General features: G+C 42.8%; 1 protein-coding gene across 1 annotated transcript in view; it reads right to left on the bottom strand.

Moving 5' to 3' along the window:
- The window catches only part of TAMM41 (TAM41 mitochondrial translocator assembly and maintenance homolog), a 51794-nt gene that overhangs the window by 13361 nt on the left and 13361 nt on the right, over nucleotides 1–25072 (bottom strand). The window contains exons 4-6 of the mRNA XM_082266117.1: nucleotides 13563–13713; nucleotides 7426–7571; nucleotides 5371–5536 (exon numbers count right to left, since the gene is read on the bottom strand). Of these exons, the coding sequence (XP_082122243.1) occupies nucleotides 5371–5536; nucleotides 7426–7571; nucleotides 13563–13713 (463 nt within the window). The remainder of the gene's footprint in view (nucleotides 1–5370; nucleotides 5537–7425; nucleotides 7572–13562; nucleotides 13714–25072) is intronic.

The following is a 25072-nucleotide window of genomic DNA, read 5'->3' as shown; positions in this document are numbered from 1 at the left end:
AAAACAGATGTTACCCATCACAGGCAAGTACTCTAAACTGTGCGTGAAATAAAGGGCAACTCATTTCCATTCACACTTTATTTACAAATTGCTCCAAATCTAAAATCATTTGACGAATGAAAGGAAAATAATTAAAAGGACCACAATTTCCTTATCTAAAGGCTATTTAGTTCCACTCCAAACATTAAGTCCCGGTTCACACTGCCACGACTTGTCAGGGACTTGGTCTTCTGACAAGTAGCGCTCCATTCTGTACAATGGAACCGTTCTAATCAGAGTGACTCAAGTCACTCAGACTTAGAAAAAGGTTCCTGCAGTACTTGGGGGAGACTTTGGAGCGGCCTGCATTGACTTCTATTCGAGAAGTTGCTTGCAAGCCGCGATGAAGTTGCGCTGCACGGGGCGGCTTCAAAGTCAGGGCGACTGAGTCGCCCCAGTGTGAACCGGCTCTTAGGCCTCATGCACACTGGATGTTTTTACAGCGGCTGTTTTTGGCTTCAGGCATTTTTTTCTACAGCCAGTAAACTCCCCAGCATGTTATCCTATGTGTCCATTCACCCATAGGCTGGGGCGATTTCTGGCTGTAAAATCCCCCCCAGAACTAGTGGGTTTTAAGAGCAGTTTTTGAGCTGTAAAAACTTACCAGGAAAGGTTAAAAAGGACCTTAACATGTATAGCTTGGAAGAAAGAAGAGACAGAGGGGATATGATAGAAACTTTTAAATAGATAAAGGGAATCAACTCGGTAAAGGAGGAGAGAATATTTAAAAGAAGAAAAACTACCACAAGAGGACACCGTTTTAAATTAGAGGGGCAAAGGTTTAAAAGTAATATGAGGAAGTATTACTTTACTGAGAGAGTAGTGGATGCATGGAATAACCTTCCTGCAGAAGTGGTAGCTGCAAATACAGTGAAGGAGTTTAAGCATGCATGGGATAGGCATAAGGCTATCCTTCATACAAGATAGGGCCAGGGACTATTCATAGGATTCAGATATATTGGGCAGACTAGATGGGCCAAATGGTTCTTATCTGCCGACACATTCTATGTTTCTATGTTCCAACGCCGGTAAAACGCAGCTAACCAGTTTTTGATCCCATAGCTTGTGTTTTCTTGCTAAAAAAGAGAATATAAAACACAGAAAAACTCACATTAACGCAGCAATGCTACTTGTGTTTTTTTGTTTTTATAATGTCCAGTGTGCATGAGGTCACATTGCAGTTTGGAGCAACTGCTCAGGAGCTTTTTATGCCTCCCATCGTATACCTCTGAAATCCTCAGATCTGCAAATCTCTGCACTTGAGTTCCCAGCTCCCCCCACCTTCTGCTAAAATGAATTACCCACTTCTGGACCGGAAGATTTTCCCCCGTAAATGAAAAGGCCATATTTTGCGATTCGGCACTGCAATACTTTAACGGACAATTGCGCGGTCGTGCGACGCTGTACCCAAATAAAATTGATGTCCTTTTTTTCCCCACAAATACATCATTCTTTTGGTGGTATTCACCTGTGCGATTTTTATTGTTTGCACTATAAAACAAAAAATATCTATTTTTTTTTTTTCACTTTCGGCTATATAACCCAATGCTATATGCCCCAAAAAAAAAAAAAAAAAAATGTAAAAATCAATTTTTTTAACATTTTAGGCCAATTTGTTTTCTGCTATATATTTTTTGGTAAAAAAAAAAAAAAAATTGTGGCAGACAGATCAGACCCCTAACTGACATTTTTGAAAATTTTGGGGGTACCAGTGACATTCCTACAGTAATCAGTGCTATATATATATGCACTGTTACTGTAATAATGACACTGGCAGGGAAGGGATCAATACTGTGGGTGATCAAAGGGGTTAAACGTGTACCTAGGGGCGTGTTCTAACTGTATGGGGGTCAGGCTTGTGAAATGATCACCGAGACCTGTGTTCCTATATAGAAGGATCACAGGAACTCTGATCATTCCAGAGAGAACGGTCAGCTGTGTTTACAACAGCTGACCATTCTTCTCTCAGCGGGGAGCGATCGCGGGTGGCAGGCGACAATCGGAGCCGCCTGCCCCGTGCATCAGAGTCCCCGCAGCCGAGTGGGGGCGGGAGCGCGCCGGCGCACGCTTGCCCCCTAGCTGCAGGCGCGCGACCGACGTACAGCTACGTCGTTTTGCGCAGGAGGGCCAGCCTGCCGCAGTAAATCTGCGGTGGGCAGTCCAGAAGTGGTTAAGGAATATCACTATCCTACTGAAATGGTATTCATGCCACATTTTTGCAGTTGTAAGAGAGATACCCTTATGTATTTCCCAGCATCTGTACAGGCAAGGAATGATGCAGAGGCAGTAATGGCTGTGGTACCTAATGGTTCATTCAAACTAAATTTGGTCTTTCCGTTTGTTTGAAACGTGCAGTGAACATTGGTTGTGGTCATGGGCACTTCCCTATGCACACTTCTCTATGCACACATAGCCCCTAGTTCATATTGTAAGCGAGCAAGAGAGGGTGGCTATGTTCCTACATACAGTGGGACCATAGAGAATGAATGTAGTCACCCTCTAAACAGCAAGCCTGATCACAGTGGTTATCCAAAAAAGGAATTTGGAGGAGGCTGAGAACAATGGAAATATACTATAATTAGAAAATACAAACTTGAAGAGAATTATTTTTTTGATTGGGGACTGAAACTGTCAGTGACAGCCGGGTTTCACAGCTACCAGCGGCACAAAGTGTTGGCAGACACCTGTCAAAAAGGGATGACTTATTAACCTATCCTCTGTACTGGCCATAGGGATGAGGAACTTTTTATACCAACTGATGCTGGAAAAGGGTTAGGTATAAAGGATATTCTAGTCCCCTACTTACAAAATAAGTTTGGTTCCGGGAGCTCGTTCATAGGTCCAACAAGTACATGGAACATAGGCGCTATGGTGAAGGGGGAGAGGGGGATGGATGGTCTACTGTGATCATGCAGGGGGTACCCACGCTGACACTGGGGCAGCCCTTCTGAATTGGTAGAATCGACCCCAACTGATAAAGCAAGAAAAGAAGAAGGCGCCTCCAAGCGCAGCTTGTAATGCCTTTACTTGCACATGGAGAATAAAAATAACTTACAAGATGGGCGAATGTAAGGTCATCACTCGGTGTCCATTCCTGACCCTGTGGCTCCATCTTCCAGCAGCAAGGACAGATGGTGGAGTAGAGGAGCTGAGCCAGGGGCAGTTCCTCCGTCCGAGGCTGCAATGGAACGCACGCCTCACACGTGGAGCACACAGGGCGTAGTGACGTCAGGGGGCGGTAACGCATTTCGAAGCATGCCCAGTAGCGCTCCTTCGTCAGACCAATGACAGGAAGAGAAGATGCTGGAAGTTAAAGAGAGAGTGGGACTAGAAATAGAAAATGAAATGGCCGTTCAATTCCTCGCAATTTCTACTTCCGGTTACACGCTCCATTTAACTTCCGGCAACCGCTCTTCCTGCCATTGGTCTGACGAAAGAAGCACTACTGCACATGCTCTGAAACGCGTTACCGCCCCCTGAGGTCACTACGTCCTGTGCGGTCCACGGGCGAGGCGTGCGTTCCATCGCAGCCTCAGACGTAGGAACTGCCCCTAGCTGAGCTCCTCTACTCCACCATCTCTCCTTGCTGCTGGACGGCCTAGGAAGATGGAGCCACAGGGTCAGGAATTGACCCCGAGTGATGACATTACATTTGCCCATCTTGTACGTTTTGTTATTCTCCGAGTGCAAATAAAGGTATTTCTTCTTTTCTTGATAAGTCCAACAAAGATCAGTGCTTGCAGACAATGGCTGTGAGCGCTGATCAGTGTCCCCTTGTTAGAACACAAAGGCACAGATTTTTTTTTTGTTCAGCCCACTGGGTTGAATGAAAAAACAAAATATGGTGTGTACCCAGTTTTACATGAATGGACATGCAAACACATTGGCATCTTTGAAAGTTTGCAAGTTGAACATTCGCATATGGGGAATTACTGCATTTTTAGTTTTGACGTTACCAGATGAAAATAGAGCATTTACTGTGCTTTAAAATGAAAATGACAAAATGCAAAAAAAAAAAAAAAAAAAAAAAAAATCATATATTACGATATTATATTACTATTGTTATAATAGTATGAAAAAAAAAAAGTAGTTTCTATGTAAAAAATGATAACTATGTGGTGCAGCTGCTCCTATTCCGCCACTGAATAGTTTGTTTCTATCCCCACAATAGAAAGCTCTATTTGTGGGGAAAAAAAGGACATACATTTTATTTGGGTACAGCGTCGCACGACCGTGCAATTGTCCGTTAAATTAACACAGTGCCGAATCGTAAAATATGGCCTGGTCAGGAATGGGGTAAAATCTTCTTAAAGTCTTAAAGCGGTTAAAAATACACTCATTGAGAATTTTTTTGTCAAAGACATGTAGCTAAATACATTTTGGCCTAAATATAGGACAAAAATAGAATATATTGGATATTTTTTAATTGTCAAAATTGTCACTATTTTATTAATATCGCAAAAAATGAAAAGCGCAGAGGTGATCAAATACAACCAAAAGAAAGCTCTGTTCGTGGGGAAAAAAGGACGTAAATTTCGTTTGGGTACAGCGTTGCATGCTTGCGCAATTGTCAGTTAAAATCACGCAGTGCCAAGTTGCAAAAAGTGGCCTGGACGTAAAGCAGGAAAATCCTCCGGTCCTAAAGTGGTTAAACTAACATAAGCAGGGATAAAAAAGATAGAGAAACAGCATACTCAGTAAGTGATTCAATCAGTTCATAAAATTGCTTAAAAAAACTGTCCTGGCTGGAGGAGGATTCCACCATCCACCTCGATCGTGTAGATGGAGGAATCTTTTTTTTTTTTTTCATTCAGCTCCTTATCTATGGCCAGCATTACCTATGTACAAGACACAGCTATGCTCTACAATACTGCTGAATTTAATGAAAGTCAGCATTGAAGTGGAACTAAAAGCATGATACTCACCTGTCCAATGGTCAGGCACCGACACTGGCATCTTCCTCTATGTTCTGGTCTTTGGGCCTCTTCATTGGCCGGCAGGGGATGACATCACTTATGCACATGCACAGTAGGCTGTCACCCTGGCACTCAGAGACCTGCCCATAGCTGTAAGCTGAGGTGCGCATGCACAGCTCAGTTATAGTGCAGAAGATGCCAGCAAGTGAGCAGGCAGGTAGGGTCATTTTATTGTGCATGTGTCTTCTGCAATAAAAGCCAGCCTGCTTTTTTTTTTTTTTTTTAAAACAGTGGAACTTGAGTTCCGCTTTAAGATCTGATAAGAGTATAAGAAACAGTGCATCTATGTTTTAACATAGCTGAATGCTGAAAATGTAAAATGTCCCATCAACAATAAATGGTATGCTGCTCTTACCTTGCTGCACCACAATGCCACAGTCGGGGTCCTGAGCGACTTGTAACAATACCTCTTCCACATCTCGATTCCTACCCGGCTGATCCACAAAATCTGTTATTTTTTGTTGTAAAGTCTTTGGCAGATTCATAAGTTGGAGAAACTGGCCCTCTGGGCTCTTATCTACCTAGGATAATAAAACACATTCAGGTATGAAAATACAGACGATTAGATCACATTGATAAACACCCGTGCACCATAATAGCATAGACCAACTTCCCAATCAATTACTCTGATATGACTATACCAGAATCTGCAGCCAGCTTATGCAACATTCCAGTAATAATTACCGGTCACATGCAAGTGTATAATAAACTCTACAATTTGATGAAACTAGCAGACAATCCTTGAAAGAATTATGCCAGGAGCAGAACCCCCTTTTCTTTTACTCGACAGCTTAGAAAACATTTGTACATTTTCAAACAGGTTGACGTGCCCGTGGTAGAAGGCTCCTATTACACGAAGGTCCGATCAGGTCCACGTATCAGTTTTTCAGGTGGTCCTGATCAGACAGTGCACTCACATTTATAGGCTGGCAGGTGCAAACAGACTTGTGTCCGTTTACTTCCAATTGGATACATTCCGGAGGGCAATTGGGTGTAAACTGACAGCGGAGTTCCTTTACTCCCTTGTATTTTTAATCATAATTAGCATCAAAGATTCAGCCAAACAGTGTCTGTATCCAGGAGTCTTTGGTCTGGTTCTGTGCCATCACAGGTCCTTTTCATCCTTCAGCAGTTAGGGGGGGGGGGGTGGGAATACTGAATATAAAAAAGACTAAGGCCTCTTTTACACGGGCGTTTCGTACGTCCGTATATCACCCCATCCATTGCGGGTGATATACGGACATAATGCATGTCAATGGGATTGTGGATGTCAGCGGATGACCATCCTCTGACATCCGATTTGCATCCTTTCAGTTCTGTTCCGTTTTTTGGAACGGAACACAGAACCCTATTTTTTTTCCGTTTAAAAAACGGAAAGGACGCAAAATCGGATGTCAGCGGCGTCATCCGCAATCCCCATAGACATACATTATGTCCGTATATCATCCGCAAACGGATGGGATGAAATGCGGACATAAGGAGCGGATGACACAAGTGTCCGTAAAAGAAAAAAAAGTGTCGGAGCAGATCGCAATACGGTTCACTCCGTGTGAAAGAGGCCTAAAGCACCAAATAATGACCTTGTCACCGTTCTCTGCAGCAACCTCCTGAGTCCATGTATCCCAGAAAAGGATACATCAGGGAACAGTGCTGGAGTTTTGCCAAGTGTTGCAGCTGGGGCCAATTTGTTTAAAGCAGTACTAAACCCAAAACCAAAAATGTAATATATTGCAGCTTACCAATCGCTAAATGTGGTGGCTGCATTAGTTTTCATTTTTTAGGCTCCCCCCCCTCTGTTTTCACCTGATGATCTGGCCAGTAACACACCGAAAATAGAGTGCCTGCACTGTGGATGAAGGAGCCCTGAGGCATCTTTGGACAGCAGCATTGTCAGTCTGGGGGGGTTGGGAGTGTTAGATGTACTAGCAGTTTTAGATACACTAACACATTGAAGCTGAACTCCAGATTACACTTTATAAGCAGTTACACTTTATAAGCAGTTACAGCAACCAAACATTTTGTGCCTTCTAGGATAAGGGTTTTACATAAATAAAAAGTTGATCAATGCAAGCACCCGTCAGAATTAAATGGTTTGCGTCATCCCAGGAACTGCTACTTCTACAGGGCAGCTTGAACTTTTGAAAAACAATAGACTTACTGGCCAGATCACTAGAAAGAAAAAAAGCCTAAAAAAAAAAAAAAAAAAAAAAATGAATGCAGCCATCACATCTAAGCATTAGTAAGCTAAAAAAAATAAATAAATAAATTTGCCTTTGGTTTAATACCACTTTAAACTGATGCTGGCGATTTTTTTTGTTCTGCCCAAGCTGAATTTATTACTCTCCGGGCATGTTAGAACACGCACCCTCATACTGCCTTCAAATATCATAAACCTTGCAGAGACGATTACCTCTACTTTACCCAACGTAGGTTTATAAACAGCCTGAGTACACTCCTGGAGTATGCCACTGTACAGCTTCTGAAAATGGCCAATGTTTGGTTTGACGATATTCATCACCTTGCCTTTATCTTCACCAATTATCATGCGGAAGTCACCTAAAACAGGGAAAATATAACAGTATAGCATAGCAATAAAATTAAAAAAAAAAAAAAAAAAACATATTGTTGAATAGCAAATATAGAAATCCCAAATTAACAGTTCGTGCAAAAGATAATCAGCTGCCTCAATAAACATTTACATTACAGGGAGAACTCCAAAAATATAATTTTCTGGATGAGTGCGTAGATTAAATTCTTAAAGTGAACAAAATGTTCAAGGTAAACTTTAAACACTTACAATATGCAGTTAAATGCACATATGTGATTTGTTTTATCTGCCAAAGGATTTGCAATTCTGTTCAGCTAGTCTTGTGACTCGGGAATCTTTGCCATTGTAGTAAACCAATATAGTTTGGTCTAGTACCTGCCCCTCCCATAAGCATGTCTGTATAAAGGAATGGAGCACTGCCCGGTTCCTATTGCTGCTGCTCAATCTCCCAGTCAGAGATTCTAAATTATAGTATGTATACTCGTGTGTATGTTAGTATTATGTAAAAGCATGTTTGAATCTTTTATATATATATTGTGACAGGAAGTCAGGTAAATCTATGGGTGTTGTCACAGACGGGAGATATATTTCTGCTTGGTTTAGACAATTCACCAATTACTATAGGGTGTAGGCTGCAGAGGTAGGCAGGAAGGTGTACGGAAGTTGAAAAACCTTCAGCTGTTTAGAATGAGGCAATTAAGGCCTCTATAATTTGTCCAAAGGGAGTCTATTGATTGCTGCCTCCTGTCGCCGTGTGAGCTGGGGAGAGCAGTCAGATGAGAGACTTCTAAAAGGTGAGGTGTTGAACTTTTTCTGTGTTAAGAAAAAACCCAATGGACATTTTCTGTATGCTGTAGGACCAGCAGTGTCTGCCCAGCAGTAGGTTGGGAAGACTCCTTAGGTAGGTTCCTGTGTGAGAGAAGGTAAACGCCCACAGCGGCCAGGATTTTTTTGTGTTTTATTTTGATTTTTGATGCATGCACGTGTTTGAAGAAAATTGGAAGAATAAACCATAAACCACTTTTCAACCACTCCTCGGCTATCTCCCTGTGTGACGAACCCCCCAAAGGGGTCATCCACACCCGCTACCGAGCTAATCCCTCACATTTATATATATATATATATATATATATATATATATATATATATATATATATATATATATATATATATATATATATATATATATATATATATATATATATATATATATATATATTATACATACATATACACACATACACACTAAATATAAATATATATATATATATATATATTATATATATATATATATATATATATACATATACATATACATATACATACACACACGTTTTGGGTTCAGCTTTACATTTTATTAAAATTAAACCCAGGTTGACTTATCCTAGGCTTAATGTACACTAGCCTACAATAGTTGCTCCTAAATTTGAGTTTAGGAGCTTTTGGCATTTTTTGCTAAAGCTCCTAGTCCTAAACTCACTCCATAAAAGCCTATGTGTCCATGTACACATAGGATTTTAGCAAAGTTTAGGAGCTGCCACGTTTAGGTGGGCTTCAACTTCCCTCTTCTAAACTAAGAAGAATCGCATTCAGGATAGGAACGTTTTGAACGCCAGCCATAGGAAAACGCAAAAACGTGCTGTGATTTTGTGTCGTTTTGCATTTTCCCCATGGCCGCAATAATTGTATGCCAGTGTACATGAAGCCTTAAGGCTCTTTCACACAGGCGGATCTGAACGGTCCGTTTTTTTGGCTCATCTGAACGGTCCCCCAATGCATCCCTATGGGGCATCGGATGTCAGCGGAGACATGTCCGCTGACATCCGACCCGAACCGTCAAATCTGGACGGATGGAAACCCTATTTTCCATCTGTCCAGCGGATCGGATCAGATAAGAACGGACCGACGCTCCGTTCCCATTCGATTTCCCCATAGAGATGTATAGGGAACTGACAGCTGGGGCTCCGCACACAGCGCGGAGAACAGCTATCATCCTCCTGCTCAGCGGGGGATCGGCGGATCGATCCCCCGCTGAGATAAACGGAGTCCATCCAACGGACGGATAGTGTGAAAGGGGCCTTATGCCTCTTGCACATGGGCATATTATTTAATGTTTATACTCGGCATCTTGTTGACAGAAAGATCTTGATGAAAATGTTCAGTAAAGACCTTGGGCTTGATTTACTAAAGGCAAATAGACTAAGCACTTTGCAAAGTGCAGTTGTTCCCGAGCTTGGTAAATGAGGTAGAGCTTCACTTTACAAAGTACACCCACTCACGTACAAGAAAAAAAAAAAAAAAAAAAAAAATTTTGCTTGCACATGATTGGATGATGGAAGTCAGCAGAGCTTCTTCTCATTTACTAAGCTCTGAAGCAACTGCTCTTGCAGAGTACAACTGCACTGTCTATTTGCCTTTAGTAAATCAACCCCCGTGTGTAAACGCGCACATCTCTGTGTGCAAGGGACAATATTGTACACAATATTGGATGCCAGTGATCTTCAGGAACTCATACAGCCCTGCATTAAAAAAAAGGCATGATTCTGTGATAGACATCATTGCATGGGCCCAGGAATACTTCCACAAATAACTGTTTGTGAACAAAATTCGCCGTGCTATTCAAAAATGTTAAAACTCTTATCATCCAAAGTGGAAGCCATTTCTGGACAGGATCCAGAAATGCTGCCTTCGTCTATGGGCCAAAGCTCATTTAAAATGGTCTGTTTCTTAGTGGAAAACTGTTTTGTGGTCAGACCAATCCATATTTGACATTCTTTTTGGTAACCATGGGCACCCATGTTCCGACTTGGTATTAGCACCAAGTTCAAAGGCCTGCATCTCTGACGGTATAGGGGTGCCTTCATGCGTATAAAAACGGGCAGCTTGCACATCTGTAAAAAGGTACCATCAATGCTGAAAGATAGAACAAGGTTTTAAAGCAGCATATGCTCCAATCCAGATAACTTCTTTTTCAGGGAAGGCCTTGCATAATTTAGCAGGACAATGTTAAACTGCATAGTGCATCAATGACAACAGCATAACTCAGCAGTAGAAAAAAGTCTGGGTTCTTAACTGGCCTGCCTGCAGTCCAGACCTTTCACCAATTCAAACTAATTTGGCGAACCTGGAAACTAGATGTATGACAAAGACAACCCAGAACTGTTAAGCAGTTAGAATCCTATATCAGGCAAGAATGGGACAACATTCCGCTCACATAACTCCAGCCATTGGATTCTCCCCACTTCTCAGACAGTTACAGGGTGTTGTTAAGGCCCCTTTCACACTTGTATGACTCCAAAGTTGCGCCAACTTTGGAGTGCAATTTTGGTGCAACTTTAACACAACTTTGGATGGGTGCAACTTGGATACAACTTTGGCTTTGACCAGTTTTAATGGACAACTGTTGCACACAAGTTCAATTGTATAACATTTAGGTAAGACTTTCATGCAACATTGAGGGTTAACACTGAAGTCTATGGCCCTCAAGTTGCATGAAAATTGCATCAAAGTAGTGCATGAACTACTTTGAAGTTGCTTCAACTTTAAGTTGCACATATATGAATGTGTATCATTGGAAAATGTGGACAATGACATGTCGTGCAACTCTGATGTCCAAAGTTGCAGTGTGAAAGGGGCTCAAAAGAAGAGGTAATGCTACACAGTGGTTAACATGGTCCCAACTTTTTTGAGACCTGTTGCTGCCATCAATTCCTAAAATGGTACATTTTCTCAGTTTAAACATTTTATAGATTTTCTATTTACTATTGTGAATAAAATATGGGTCTATGAGATTTGAAAATTTATTGCATTCTGTTTTTTTTGTAGATTATAAACAGCATCCCAACTTTTTTGGAACTGAGGTTTTACTTTGACACGTACCACCTACCTAAAGTTTGCTGTTTACCAAGTACACCCCTACATGGAAACAGTATTTCCTGATGGCAGTGGCCTCTTTCATCAGAATTAGGCGCCCTCCCACACTGCAAAAAATGGTTTAAGGTATTGACTTTGCCTCCAAATTTACCAGATTTCGATCCAATTGAGGAAATTCTGGAAAGCTTGGGTGGCAAACACAAAGCCCGCCAGGCCTTTTCGTGCGGCCCACGTAACAGCCGCTGCCTGCCACCTCTTTGTCACTGTCTCGCAAGCAAATACATCCTCCGGCGCCGCCTTTGTTTGAGCGCATGCACGGCCGGGCGGCCGGCCAGTCTCCAAGGAGACATCTCACGCTTCCTCTGTCTTTCTAGCGGCACCGGCTGATTGAGCTGGGCACATGCCTGGCCGGCCGGCCAGTCTCCGGCTCTCTCTCCTCAGTCCCTCTAGCGGAGCTGGCTATTAGTGTCAGTGCCTTTTTTTTTTTCTGTAAGCAAGCTGCACCCTGAGAGTGGGCTTTTTGCCCAATACACAGGCAGGGGTTGTACCAGAGCTGGAACAGATAGGAAGGTAGGAGAAAGCACAGATGTGAGAGTGTTTTTGTGGGGTGGTAAAGGGGGTGGGGTGGTAAAGGCTGTGGAGGCAGGTGGGAGGATGGGAGCAGAGCGCACTCCTGAGCTCCGCGCCGTGCGCACTCCTGAACTCCGCGCAACCGGCCCTTTGAAGGCAACTATATTGCGGATGTTGCCCCCCAATGAATTTGAGTTTGACACCCCTGACTTAAAGGATCTGCTACTGACAGCTTTGTACCAGATACCACAGCATACCTTCAGAGCTCTGGTGACATTCATGTCTTGATAGGTCAGGGTTGTTTTGGTGGCAAAAGGGCTGTTTTGGCAGCATAAGGGGGACCTAGTCAACATTAGGTGGGTGGTCATAAAAGTTATGGTTGTAGTGTAGTTCTGGAATTCTATTTATGCAACTCTTTGGAGTGAAAATATGTATCACCTTTAGGGTTAAATCTGTCTCAGAGCTTTGGCAGATGTTGCACTTGGCTGCCCAAAAATACAGACACACAGGTCTGTAAACCTATTGCACAGAGTTTTCTAAAGTAGTAGCAACCTGATTTGAGACCTAGGGCTCTTTCACACAGGCGGACTGTTCAGATCCGCCTGTCCGTTTTTTTGGCGGATCTGAACGGTCCCTCCATGCATCCCTATGGGGCATTGGATGTCAGCGGAGACATGTCCACTTACAACATCCGATCCGTCAAATCTGGACGGATGGAAACCCTACTTTCCATCCGTCCAGTGGATTGGATGAGAACGAACTGACGGTCCGTTCCCATCCGATTCCCCCATAGAGATGTGTGGGGAACTGACAGCTGTGTCTCCGCACACAGCACGGAGACACAGCCGTCATCCTCCTGCTCAGCGGGGGATCGGCGTATCGATCCCCTGCTGAGATAAACGGAGTACGCCTGACGGACTAGCTGTGTGAAAGGGGCCTTCGCCTGTCAGTTTTTTTAGTTGGATCTGATCGGATCCTCCATGCATCCCTATGGGGCAGCGGATGTCAGCGGAGACCATCTACATCCGATCCTGTCCGTGAAATCCGGACAGATGAAACCCTATTTTCCATCCGTCCAGGGGATCGGATGAGAGCGGACAGGCGGTCCGCTCTCATCCGATTCCCCATAGAGAGCAGTGGGGCTCTGACACCTCCCTCTCCGCACATAGTGCGGAGACGGCGCTGTCATCCGCCTGCTCATCGGGGATCGGCGAATCGATCCCCGCTGAGCAGAGAACGGTCCGCACCGGACAGTGGATTGTGTGAAAGGACCCTAATGGTTTTGCTAATTTTCCTGATAATTGACCCCCCCACCTTGTGCCTTTGTATTGGTGGTGCATCTGGAAGGAAGGAGGTTAATAGGTCCTTGGTCTTAAAGATTCGACATGTTAGGAAATACTATACATTTTCCTGCCCCTGCTTGCTCGCCACTTGAAACGGTACCCTTAAGCTGTTACAGTCGCACAAGAGGCTTGTTTTGCATCACTTGTCAAAACAGACTATTAACGCTCTAAGTCCTGCATATGACTCTGGGTGATCTTAATAGTAAACCTCACCTGAATAAGAGAGGCCAGCAATCTGCAAGTAGAGCTCCTCCTCAGAAAAACTTTCGGGTAACATAAGGAAAGCGGCAATGACAGCACTCTTCAGGTTGGCGTTCAGCGCCGTGCGCAGCTGCTCAGTCTCCTTCTGTACTAGGATCTTCACCTGCACAGAGGGACAAGACATATCATTGTCAACCATACCACCTGATTCATTAACTGATGCAATCTGTCAGTAATTCTGGGAAAAGAACTTACATCTGACATATATAAAAACTGATCTGAGCTCTGATTATAGGATTTACTATTAGCCCTTTACACCAGAGAGAAGTTAAGACATGTTTCTCACACACAGCTGTACAGTATTAGCTCTTGCATGCAAAAGTTTTACTTTAAATTATGGTGCCCCGGGACATATAAAACATGAGTGGGTGGAATAGATGGTCTATTAAACATTATAGTATTTAACAAAGTAAATACGTAAACTCCATAGCAAACTTTAGCCTTTGCAACATAGGAGAATAAATGAAGCATAACAAAAGCATTTGCTGTCCTCTAGTGGAAGCTTTGGGAATTACTGATAAATGAATACTATATTGAATTTCAGAACAATAAATAATTAATTCATATTATGTATGATTAGTATTTGAACAATTACACAGAAATATTACAGCTATCCAATAAAGTGGGATCCTTCCATTTCAACAGAAATGCAACTTTTATTACACAAGTTTAAAAATTAAAGCGGAATTAAAACCCACTGATTTAAAAGGTTTAAAAAAAAAAACAAACAGTTACATTCCTGTACCATTCTCAAACCAATTCACCTTGTTTTCTTTTACCATTATTCAGTTTGCCGTCATTGTGATTCTTGTATATCATTTTAGTTTTTTTTTTTTCTTTAATGCAGTGAACCTCTGTTTTTATACATGGTAGATATTCCTGTAGATGAACTGGATAGAAATAAGGGATCAGAAAAGATTTTCCAAACTCTTTTTGCCAGAACCAAATTAAGCACCATCTCCAAACAATAATAATAGTAGCGATGGCATACCTACTGCTCCTTTATCCAACATAGGGTTAATGGAGAATAAACTTCAGGATTACGAGAGTATTATGTAGAAATGCAGAGGCCGCTTATACCACCCAATGGTGGGATATTTCCTTTTTGAAACAGAATTTATCTGAAGGCCTACAAAACAAAAAAAGATGCAACTTTCTGGATTCAGACTAAAGCCCCGTACACACGTACCGATCGTCGGCCGAACGATCAGCCGTCTTTTGTCCAGGGCTGTCCTGTCCGCTGAAAAGTGCAAAAGACTGCACACGAATTTTGTCGGCCAACAGCCGACTGCAGAAGTGATGTCATGTGATGGTTAACTTTCCTTGTCTTTTTTCTTCTCTGAGCATGCCCAGTCTTGCAAATCTGCTGTCTGTCAGCCGAAATCTGTACTGACTGGCGAACAATCGGCCGTTCTGGTGTTGGCCTACAAAAATTTTAATGCCTGCACGACAGATTCTGTTCGGCCGAAAATGCGCTGTCGGCTGTCGGAAGCATCATACTAACAAGCCTACAGTCGGCCGGCGGCCGAATATTTGCGGCCGACAATCGCTATGTGTGTACGGGGCTTTACAGCAGACTTGGAACAGACTCTCCTCCCTCTGTACTGCCCAGTGGATGGAAATCCTATGCATGCAGAGGAAGCCCATGATGGTTTCCAATCATGCTAAGCTTAGTGAGCTGGTGAATGCTCTTGAAGCATACAAGAGAGGTTCCCATCTATTCTAGGTGTAGAGAACTTATAGACACCAAGAGAAAGAAGTTTGAAGAGGACCTCATTTTGAGAAAACGTAATAGGTTTGCTAGAGATATTGCAGATTATGAAAGGGGTTCCATCTTCTATTTTCATTTGGAAGAAGGTTCGAGGATTTTAAAAGTCCTTGCATGATCCCAGACATTCCAATGCAGATCCCTCAGTTTCTGCACCACTTAGAGGAAGTAAAGCTTCCTCTGTAACTTATACCTATAGGTAAGCCTATGATAAGGCTTACCCATAGGTACTGTAAATATCTCCTAAACATGCACCGTTTAGGAGATATTTTCCTTGCGTGCAGCCAGTGACATCACTGACGCATGTGCTCTAAAGGAACGGCCGTCCATGTCGTTCCTTCAGAGCCCCGTGCCGTGAACAGAGACTCCCGCGCGCATGCACAACGTCATCACAGCTCCGGCCAATCAGATGGCCGGAGGACGCAAACCTGGAAGGAAGACCGGGTATAGATGGACGGCGTGTGAGCGGTGGGCGCTGCAGGTGCTTAGTTTTAAGGTAAGTATTTCATAATGAGCTAGTATGCATCGCATACCATCTTATTATGCCTTTGTCTTTCAGGTTATCATTTTATTTTTATTTGGGAGGTTTATAACCTTTTTAAAAACAAATAAAGGGCCAGAGAGAATTGAGGGGAGAGTAAGATCAGACCCATAGAGCGTCCTAAAAGTTGGTAGCCCCCCTGAGTTATCAGAGCTCTATAGTCAGGGAAGGAGGAATACACCCAGACAACAAAATAAATTGAGAGAAAACGAGAGGCGTGGTAATCAGGGACTGGATCCCAAGAAAGGGCGTGTTGACCAAATGCAGCCTCCACCAATGAAAGGTCACCTCTGAATGGAAGTTATGTCTCTTTAAAAGCTGGGGGGGTTTCCACAAGAACATTACCTGCTGTTGTGGAGGAGGCCAATATTACCTATGCTACTGATCCTCCTCTGCTATACAATGGGGAGGTGCCACGGGCACCATCAGCTTGTGGAGGTACTGAGGATTCCCTTGTGGAATTCAATATGCCTGTTGTCGCCAATTCCTATGGTGCCCTATCTGATCTCCCCCACACCCCCAGCATTCTTTCTGACAGGGACTCTTATTCTGTGGTACCCCCACAATGCCCCCGGGTTGACAATCTTGGTAGCGGGTCAAAAGAGGCAAGAGGGAAAGTTAGAAACTACCATCAAAATATTCAATCTATTATTCTATGTCCTTGGTTAGAGTGAGATTACCCTATTACATAAAGAGCTTAAATTTTGCCCCTAGTTGTAATGCCAATTTATTCAAGTGCCACTTATAACACTAAAAAGTGCATATAGACCTCCTTTAAAACTAAAACTGGTGAGGTCCATTCAAGCAGGTAAGAAGTGTACTGTATGTATGTATGTATGTATGTATATATATATATATATATATATATAATTAAAAAAAGACTTATAGACTTATGCAAATGTATTATATATAGATGATTTTTACACAGTTTTCAGATCTTTATTTATGCACTATAACTTGAATGCACTTTATTGAAGGAGAGCACTGCGCTTTTTTGTGGCTATATATATTTAAAATCGTATTTTGTACAGGTGGTTGGATGCATAGAAGTGCTAGCTGCTTCTTAAAGTATATAGAGTTGAGTAGTAGGTTGTTTATACACAGGGATAGCACGGAAAGTTGTTTCACATTTATGTAAAATTTAGAGGGGCGCCATCCCAAGTGTGCTGCCCCTTGATGTCATGTCAGGTTACGTGGCAGCGGGAGTGTGGCAGTGTTCTCTGGGTGCGGGGATCCATCTTCACACAGCAAGTAGGCGGCCATGCAGATGGAGGCCGTGTGGAAGGTGAACACTGAGCCTGGAAGCCCAGGAGGGAGAAGAGCTTTGCAGCCTCCTAAACCCCAAAGTGGCGCAGCTTCCTGGCACCTTCTAAAGACACCGTCTCCTTCAACCTTCTCTCTGCTCCAACATTAGCAATGAGGAGGACGAAGGAAGGGTGGCGCAGGCTGCCAGGGAAAAGAACAAAGCCCCCCCGGGATCAAGTAGACTGGCATTGAAAGTAACGGCATCATAAACTGATACACAGACCTACCTGTAGACACCGACTGGGATAAGGGGACAGGGGAGGGACTGCAAATAGAGACTCTATCAGCCACCCTCTGTCAGCTCTGGCAGCCACTGGTCACTGATGCATTAGTGACCAGTGTCAGTTATTTTACCCCTACGTGCTGCATTAGTGGCACCAATATCAGTGGTAATTAACACACATTATATATATATTTATATAGAACACATGCAGTTAGAGCTGCACGATTCTGGATACAATGAGAATCACAATTTTTTGCTTAGAATAAAGATCACGATTCTCAGCGTAACATCATCTTTTACTGTCAGGGTTCATACACATTTTAACCAACTGTACATTATACAAAAGAAATTGGCCTATCTTTACGGTTAAGTAAAATTGCATTTGAAAGACCGCTCTGCAAATACAGTACGACATTAAAACTTGCAACCACTGCCATTTTATTCTCTGGGGTCTCTGCTAAAATAAAAAAAAATAAGTGTGTGTGTGTGTGTTTTATATAATAGGTTTGAGGGTTCTAAGTAATTTTCTAGCAAAAAATACTGATTTTAACTTGTAAGCAACAAGTGTCAGAAAAAGGCTTAGTCTTTAAAGGAGTTGCAAAGTTCCAGCGATGTCCATGAGTCACTCGGCTGTCGGAATCTCCTTCCTGATTGGCTGAGACACAGCCGCAGCATCAGGGGCGTAACTACAGGGGTTGCAATTGCAACCAGGCCCCATGCTCCCCCCCCCCCACCCCACTGTGCTCCCTTCCCTCTCCTGCTGCAGGGGATGTGCCACAATAGAGAACCAGGAAGGGGGTCGGTAAATATGTAATTTATCAGCTCCTTCCTTTTCTGAATGGACAGAGTCATAGTCAGTAATATTGTAAAAAATAATACAATTAAAATACCAAAAAATAAATACTGACACCAGTGGGTGAACTTCCAAGATCACAAAGGTCATACTTGCAACCGGGCCCTGGCATTCCACCACCGTGGGGAGGCCCCAAGATGGCAGGAAGGGTGCCCACTGCAGAACTTGCAAAAGGGTCCCTCTGCGGGACGGTAACGAGAGTAAAGGGAACCAGGATCAGTGTCAAGAGCCCCAGGCTTGAAGGGAAGGGCTCAGGCCAGGGGTCCGGGGGGCCCTTCATGGTTTCTTGCACCGGGGCCCTGAAGGTTCTAGTTACGCCTCTGGGCAGAGTCATTGGCTCCAGTGGCTGTCAATCAACATCAGTTAGCCAATCAGGAGAGGGGGTGGGGCCGAACGTCAGCTCCGTGTCTGAATGGACAAACGGAGCTGCAGCTTGGCTCGGGTGCCCCCATAGCAAGCTGCTTGCTGTGGGGGCACTCGATAGGAGGGAGAGGCCAGGAGCAGCAACGAGGGACCCGAGGAGGATCCAGGCTTCCCTGCGCAAAACCAACTGAACAGAGCAGGTAAGTAGAACAGGTTTGTTAATTAAAAAAAAAAAAACACACAAGGCTTTAGAAATCACTATATGGTTTAGGCCCCTTTCACACTTATGCGATTTTACCGCAATTTTGCGACGCGATTTTGCCGTGATTTTGAGCAATGGCTCAGGGCTATATACCTCAAAATGCATTAAAATCGTGCCAAAGTAGTGCAGGAACTACTTTGAAGTCGGTGCGACTTCAAAAAACGCACTGATATGAATGGGGCTCATTGAAAATAATGCAAAACGACTTGGTCATGCGATTTTACGGTCCAAAATCGCGGGACAAGTCGCACTAGTGTGAAAGGGGCCTAAACTGACCTCATGAACAACGATCAACGAAATGATACATTGGAAAACTTGTTTATAGTTATCTCCCAGCCTTAGCAATGTGGATAAACATTTGCTGGAGGCGCTTTTTTTTTTTTTTGACAGGTGTGAGTGAGCAAAGAACGGCTCTGCACTGTATGACGGGAGGAAATGCCGAATTAAGATCATTGGGCGGGTGAATCGAGATTGTGATTTTTTTTTTTTAACGATTAATCGTGCAGCTCTGCTGCCAGTGGCCGCTAATGCAGCACAATAGGTTTCATTAACTCCGCCAATACCTACCAATATGGAGGGATTAAAATAGAATTTTCAGTTTAAACCAAAGTAGCCCTAAAAATTCTCCCAACCCCCCTCCTAACACCTATTGCTGGCTAACCTGTGCAGAAAAGATGTATACACCTTTTTCAGGCTGCTCCAGTCTAGTTACATTATCTCCTGTGTGAGCCAGTGGTGCATGCAGGGGAGAGGAGGGAGCACCAACAACAGATGGGACATAGGAACCTATGGGTGATGTCACCGCTCCAGGCTTTACTGGCCATTGTCAAGTGCTCTCTCCTCTCCCCTGCAACCACCGCTAACACAGGGGATCATGTGACCAGACTGCAGGGAGCTGAAAATATGTAAGTCTATGGATTAGGGGACGCAAATGACCTGCCTTGCCCCGGGCGCTGACAGCCCATGGTAAGCCACTGTCTTTGTGCAGTACTCTCCCTCAGCAGCCAGTTGTAACGTATTACTCACAGAGCAAGTTATAAGGGAGTTTTGCTTAATAAATGACTTTGTGAGTACTCCAATATATCTGGCTTTGGCCCCAATCTGTAACCATAAAAAAAAAAAAATTACTGTAACCAAATCCACACATCCTGGAACTCCAAATCTTGTCACCAACAGCCCCCATGAATGCCTGACATTCCCTGCCCAGTCTTGGCACAAGCAGCTGTTGAAGATGTTGGTTTATATTTTCTTATGTGTATGCTGTATAACCAAAAAAGATCCAATAAAAATGATTTTTTTTTTCAATAAAAGGAAGATCCCAAAGAACTGTGCCGCTAACAAACCAACATCATGCTTCTCCGGTCTGCAGTGAGCCAGGTGCCTGGCCTCAAAAGCCCATCCCTGCTCTGCATCCACAGTAATTGTGACGGTACTCACCGTCACTGGGAGTGAAAGACCGGTATCTATTGCACACTGAGAATATGGTTTGGATTACTTCAACTGGGACAGTAATATTTATCAACCATATATCTGAAGAAACATATGAAGACTGCTTCACACAGTCAGACTCATCAGCTCAACCACCTGTCTTCCACACATTGTTAAATATGCTGATTTGCTCACCCGTTATCTACAATGGGTGCTGTGTTTACACTTAAGATAATGTGTATTGTATTTCATGAGCTTGAGGAAGGCAGTCTGCTAGTTAATTGGCTTAGGTTGATTGAATCACTGTCATCTGTTAGTTGCTGAGTGGAAATAGTATACTGTTTGTGTTGGTTGTTCCTTAGATATGTTAATTTCTGTATACGATTTCTTCTGCATAGGATAATGTAATCAGGCACCTGACCTGGTAGGGTAATTTGATCAGGAGGGGGGGAGGGGGGGGATGTACTCATGGGTGTATAAATTGAGACTGTTCAATAAAAGGAGAAGGTTCCAGAACTTATACAAGCTAAGTGGTCGGCGGCTAGAATATTTGAAATCTATGTTCAAGACAAGAGGAAGCCATATACTGACGGAAACCCACAAACACAGTGTGGGTCGCGGTTTAGTTACAGTAATCATCCAAGAAAGCAGCACACTGATGGAGTCACTCCACTGATGTTTATACCACCAGACTGGTTTACTGGTAGTCCCTGCCTGCAGCTACCTGCTTTAAAATGTTTTACCCTTATATGGCCTAATTATAGAGGTCTACTATGGTCTACTATGTTAGCTGGCTGACAACACATTTCATTTGTTAAGTCAAGAAACAGATATCCCAACTTCTAATTTTCAAGTTGTCACTGTCAAAGAACTCTTATCTGTTGTCAGCCAATTGGTGGAAGTACCATTGTACCATTCGGTGTGGCTGCCATGGCACTTATGGGCAGCCACCAAAACATAAAAGCTTCCTCTTAAGAGTCTGAGAGCTCTGTTAGCAATGACTCCTGTCCCGAAGAGACTCCTGCATTTCTATTCTCCCCTACCGACTTCTGCAAGGAGATTCTCTTAAGAGACCGCACTCCAACATTTTTTATTTTTGGATTTATAAATCTCACATCTAGGTTAGACGTGTTCTAATGCTAACAATTACGCACACCAAATGATGCGTTCACCCTATTTATATAAATGTTTATATCTAGGTTTCTGTAAATCTACAGAGACAACCAACATATTTTATCTGTAAATAGAATTTGCAAAATATACATACATATTACACACACTTTTTTTGTCTACGACGAACAGTTTTTATTGGATATAAAAACACTACCATACAAAATGAAGGGGGACTTTTTATAACCCATGAAATGTGTGGACTGTAAATCCTAGATTGATTTTTTTTCATTGTAATAAATAATAACTTTATCTGGCCAGACTACTAAAGGTAGCTTGGAGAAGGGAAAGATAATAATATTTTATAACACTTTACACCCTAAAAAAATCAATACACAGTACAAAAAAAAAAAAAAATAATAATAAATCATAAAAAAGTAAGGCTTTTGTAAAGGCAATGGAGAAAGAAAGCCATAGGCTTGAATAAACTAGCTTTTATAGTCTGTTGTGAATTTTTTCCAGGGAAGAGCCATCCCAGACTGAAGTGGAGTTCTCCAGTGTTTTAACAGAGGATAAGAAAAGTTATGTTCCATACTATTTCAGGTACATCCTAGTAAAAGCAAGACCTTCTTATTAAGAAGCAGAGGAGACCAGGCTTAGGCCCCTTTCACACTTGCAGACTGTTCATATCCGCCTGTCAGTTTTTCCAGGCGGATCTGAACGGATGCCCCATGCATCTCTATGGGGCATTGGATGTCAGCGGAGACATGTCCGAGCCGATCCTGTCCATCAAATCCAGATGGATGGAAACCCTATTTTCCATCCGTCTGGCTGATCAGATGAGAACGGACAGGCGGTCCGTTCTCATCCGATTCCCCTGTAGAGAAGAGCGGGGACCTGACAGCTCTGTCTCCGCACACAGCGGGGAGACAGAGCTGCCATCCGCCTGCTCAGCGGGGAATCGGCGGATCGAGCCCCCGCCGAGAAAAACTGAGTCTGCCGACAGAACGGCAAGTGTGAAAGGGGCCTTTTATCAATTAACAAAATGGAAAGTAAGTTACCAGAAGAGAAATCCAAATCAAAATTTAGTGTGACCACCTTCAAACCAGCATCAATCTTCTAGGTACACTTGCACACAGTGTTTGAAGGAACTTGGCAGGTAGGTTGTTCCAAACATCTTGGAGAACTAACTACAGATCATCTGTGGATGTAGGCTGCCTAATATCCTTCCGTCTCCTCGTGCAATCCCAGACAGACTATGATAAAAATCGGGTTTTTATGGGGGCCAAACTATCACTTCCAGGACTCCTTGTTCTTCTTTACACTGAAGATAGTTCTTAATGAAATTGGCTGTATGTTTAGAGTTGTACCTTTTCAGAATAAATTTGGGGCCAATCAAAACGCCTTCCTGATGGTATGGCATGATGGATACTGTAAGTATCTGCCTGTATTTCTCTCTCTCTTTTTTTTTTTTTTTTACAAACAAGGTTGCTCTTTATTGAAAAAAATCAGAATTAAGCAACAGTATACAACAAACGTGTAGCCAGTGGCCAGCATCATAGACAGATAAGAAAAACCCAGTGCGCTAGTAGCGCCCAAGTAAGCGTGGTGGGGGAACACTGCGTACATACAGTAACAGAAAATACAGAGAGAAATAAGCAGGTAAAGAACCGGCAGACAAGTGAACCAAATAGCAGCAAGGAGAAGAAGTGGAACTAAACCGCACCATCCACCCAGGGCTGCCAAATCTTTTCGTATTTGTGGGGACAGTTTCTATGGATATAAGTTTATACAGTGGGAGAGCCCCGTTCACAAGGGCCACCCACGCAATCAGGTCAGTCTCAAGGGGTAGCATAAACACAAGACTCACATACCAGTGAGTCTTGCCTAGACAGAGTCATTGGTAAAAGATGAAGATCGTACTATATGTATGGTCCCGCATCGAGTCCCCATGAACTGAAGGACTCGATGCGGGACCATACATATAGTACGATCTTCATCTTTTACCAATGACTCTGTCTAGGCAAGACTCACTGGTATGTGAGTCTTGTGTTTATGCTACCCCTTAAGACTGACCTAGTCGTCTTTTGGTTGAAAGCATCATTTCAGTGTGGCAATTTATCTAATCACAAGGGCTAACCCTTTGATGTGTCCCCGCTCATATCCCCATGATTTCCACTCAGGAGTTTTTAAACAGTATCAGGATATACTGAATATGAATGATAAACTCAATTAGGTGTCTATCAAGTATCATGACCATAGGTTCAACATTTTAAACGCCCCCGAAGAAGCCTCCGGCGAAACATGTTGGACACCGCTTTGTGGACTAAAACCGGACTATTCACCGGATTAGCCACTTGTATATAATCTATATATGGTCTTGGTAACACTGCTATATCTATCTATGTGATATATCCCACCAAAGTGTTTGTTTTTTGGTCTGTTTTTTGTATTAATTTCTTTTTTTTTCTCATTCAGCTTATTTTAAGTGGATGATTTTATATGTATAACGAATAAAGCTTTATTATTTTTTATCTCTTTGTGAATATTTAATGGTTAATTGGTAACGCTAAAGTCCCATTATTTGGTTTTCCAAGCCCTCATTTGTCTCGCTTCGGCGGGAGCTCTGTGATTTCAGAGTAATGTTCTGTCTACAACCTTATTTATACTTAGTAAGCCAACCCCACTGCCTCAGTAGCTCCTTCAGACATGAAGGGCCTAGGTAATGAAGTGCTTTAAAGGAAACCTGTACTGAGGAGAAACAGAGCAACCGTTATAAAATACTATTTGCCTGGGTGTTACTTTAAACCAAAGGCTTCAATATGTTGACCTGAAACAAGTCTACAGATTAGAATTTCAGTCTCCAACTTTGCCTCTGGTATCATAACCCGCATACAGAGGATACTAGAATTTTAAGTTGACAATGGCAGCCTTTTTATTTCATCAGCATAGGTTTCCTTTAAAAGTCAGCAGACACTTTTTTTCTGTTTTATTAGCAACCCGTAACAGGTATAGAAAACTGACATGATGTGTGAATAGTAATGGTTGTAATTCCTTAAGCTGGCCATACACTAGCTGAAAAATCGGGCGTGTGCGTCCAAAACCGAACGATGTTTCGGAAGGGCAAAAGATACTACCATCATGTAGCGATCAAATTTCGAAAGATAAACGTTCAAAGGACATAAATTAACTGGTTTATTGTTCGATTTTGTTAAATTAGAAGGGAAATGATGACATAAAAAAGTGACCTCTAGACGTCCCTTCCGGGTCATCCTCGCTCGGAGTACCGTACGTTCGTTGTGTGTACAGATTCTTCTTTCCTGATTCGTTCACTTATTCATTCAGTATGGATCATGTGTATGAGAGTACCATTGCGTGTCTTTACTTTTTTATTACTTTACAAAACTCAATTTGTACATGGCATACTCAAGTGTACTATGTGTCCTGCTAGCTGAATGTGTATTTGAATGTGTATTTGAGCTTGTGTAGACATAAGATCGTTGCTTTTGTATGTTGTTAATTTGTTTACTTCCAGGTTAAAGGTTTTTGCACATGCGCACGAAAAATCTTATGATTTTTCCTGTGCGAGGAAGCCACTAAACTTCAGAA

This window comes from Pelophylax lessonae (assembly GCF_965119305.1).
Source record: "Pelophylax lessonae genome assembly, chromosome: 8".
In the NCBI taxonomy this organism is placed as follows: Eukaryota; Metazoa; Chordata; class Amphibia; order Anura; family Ranidae; genus Pelophylax; species Pelophylax lessonae.
Note: the sequence above shows the minus strand (reverse complement) of the source record. Positions and strands in the feature narration are given on the sequence as shown.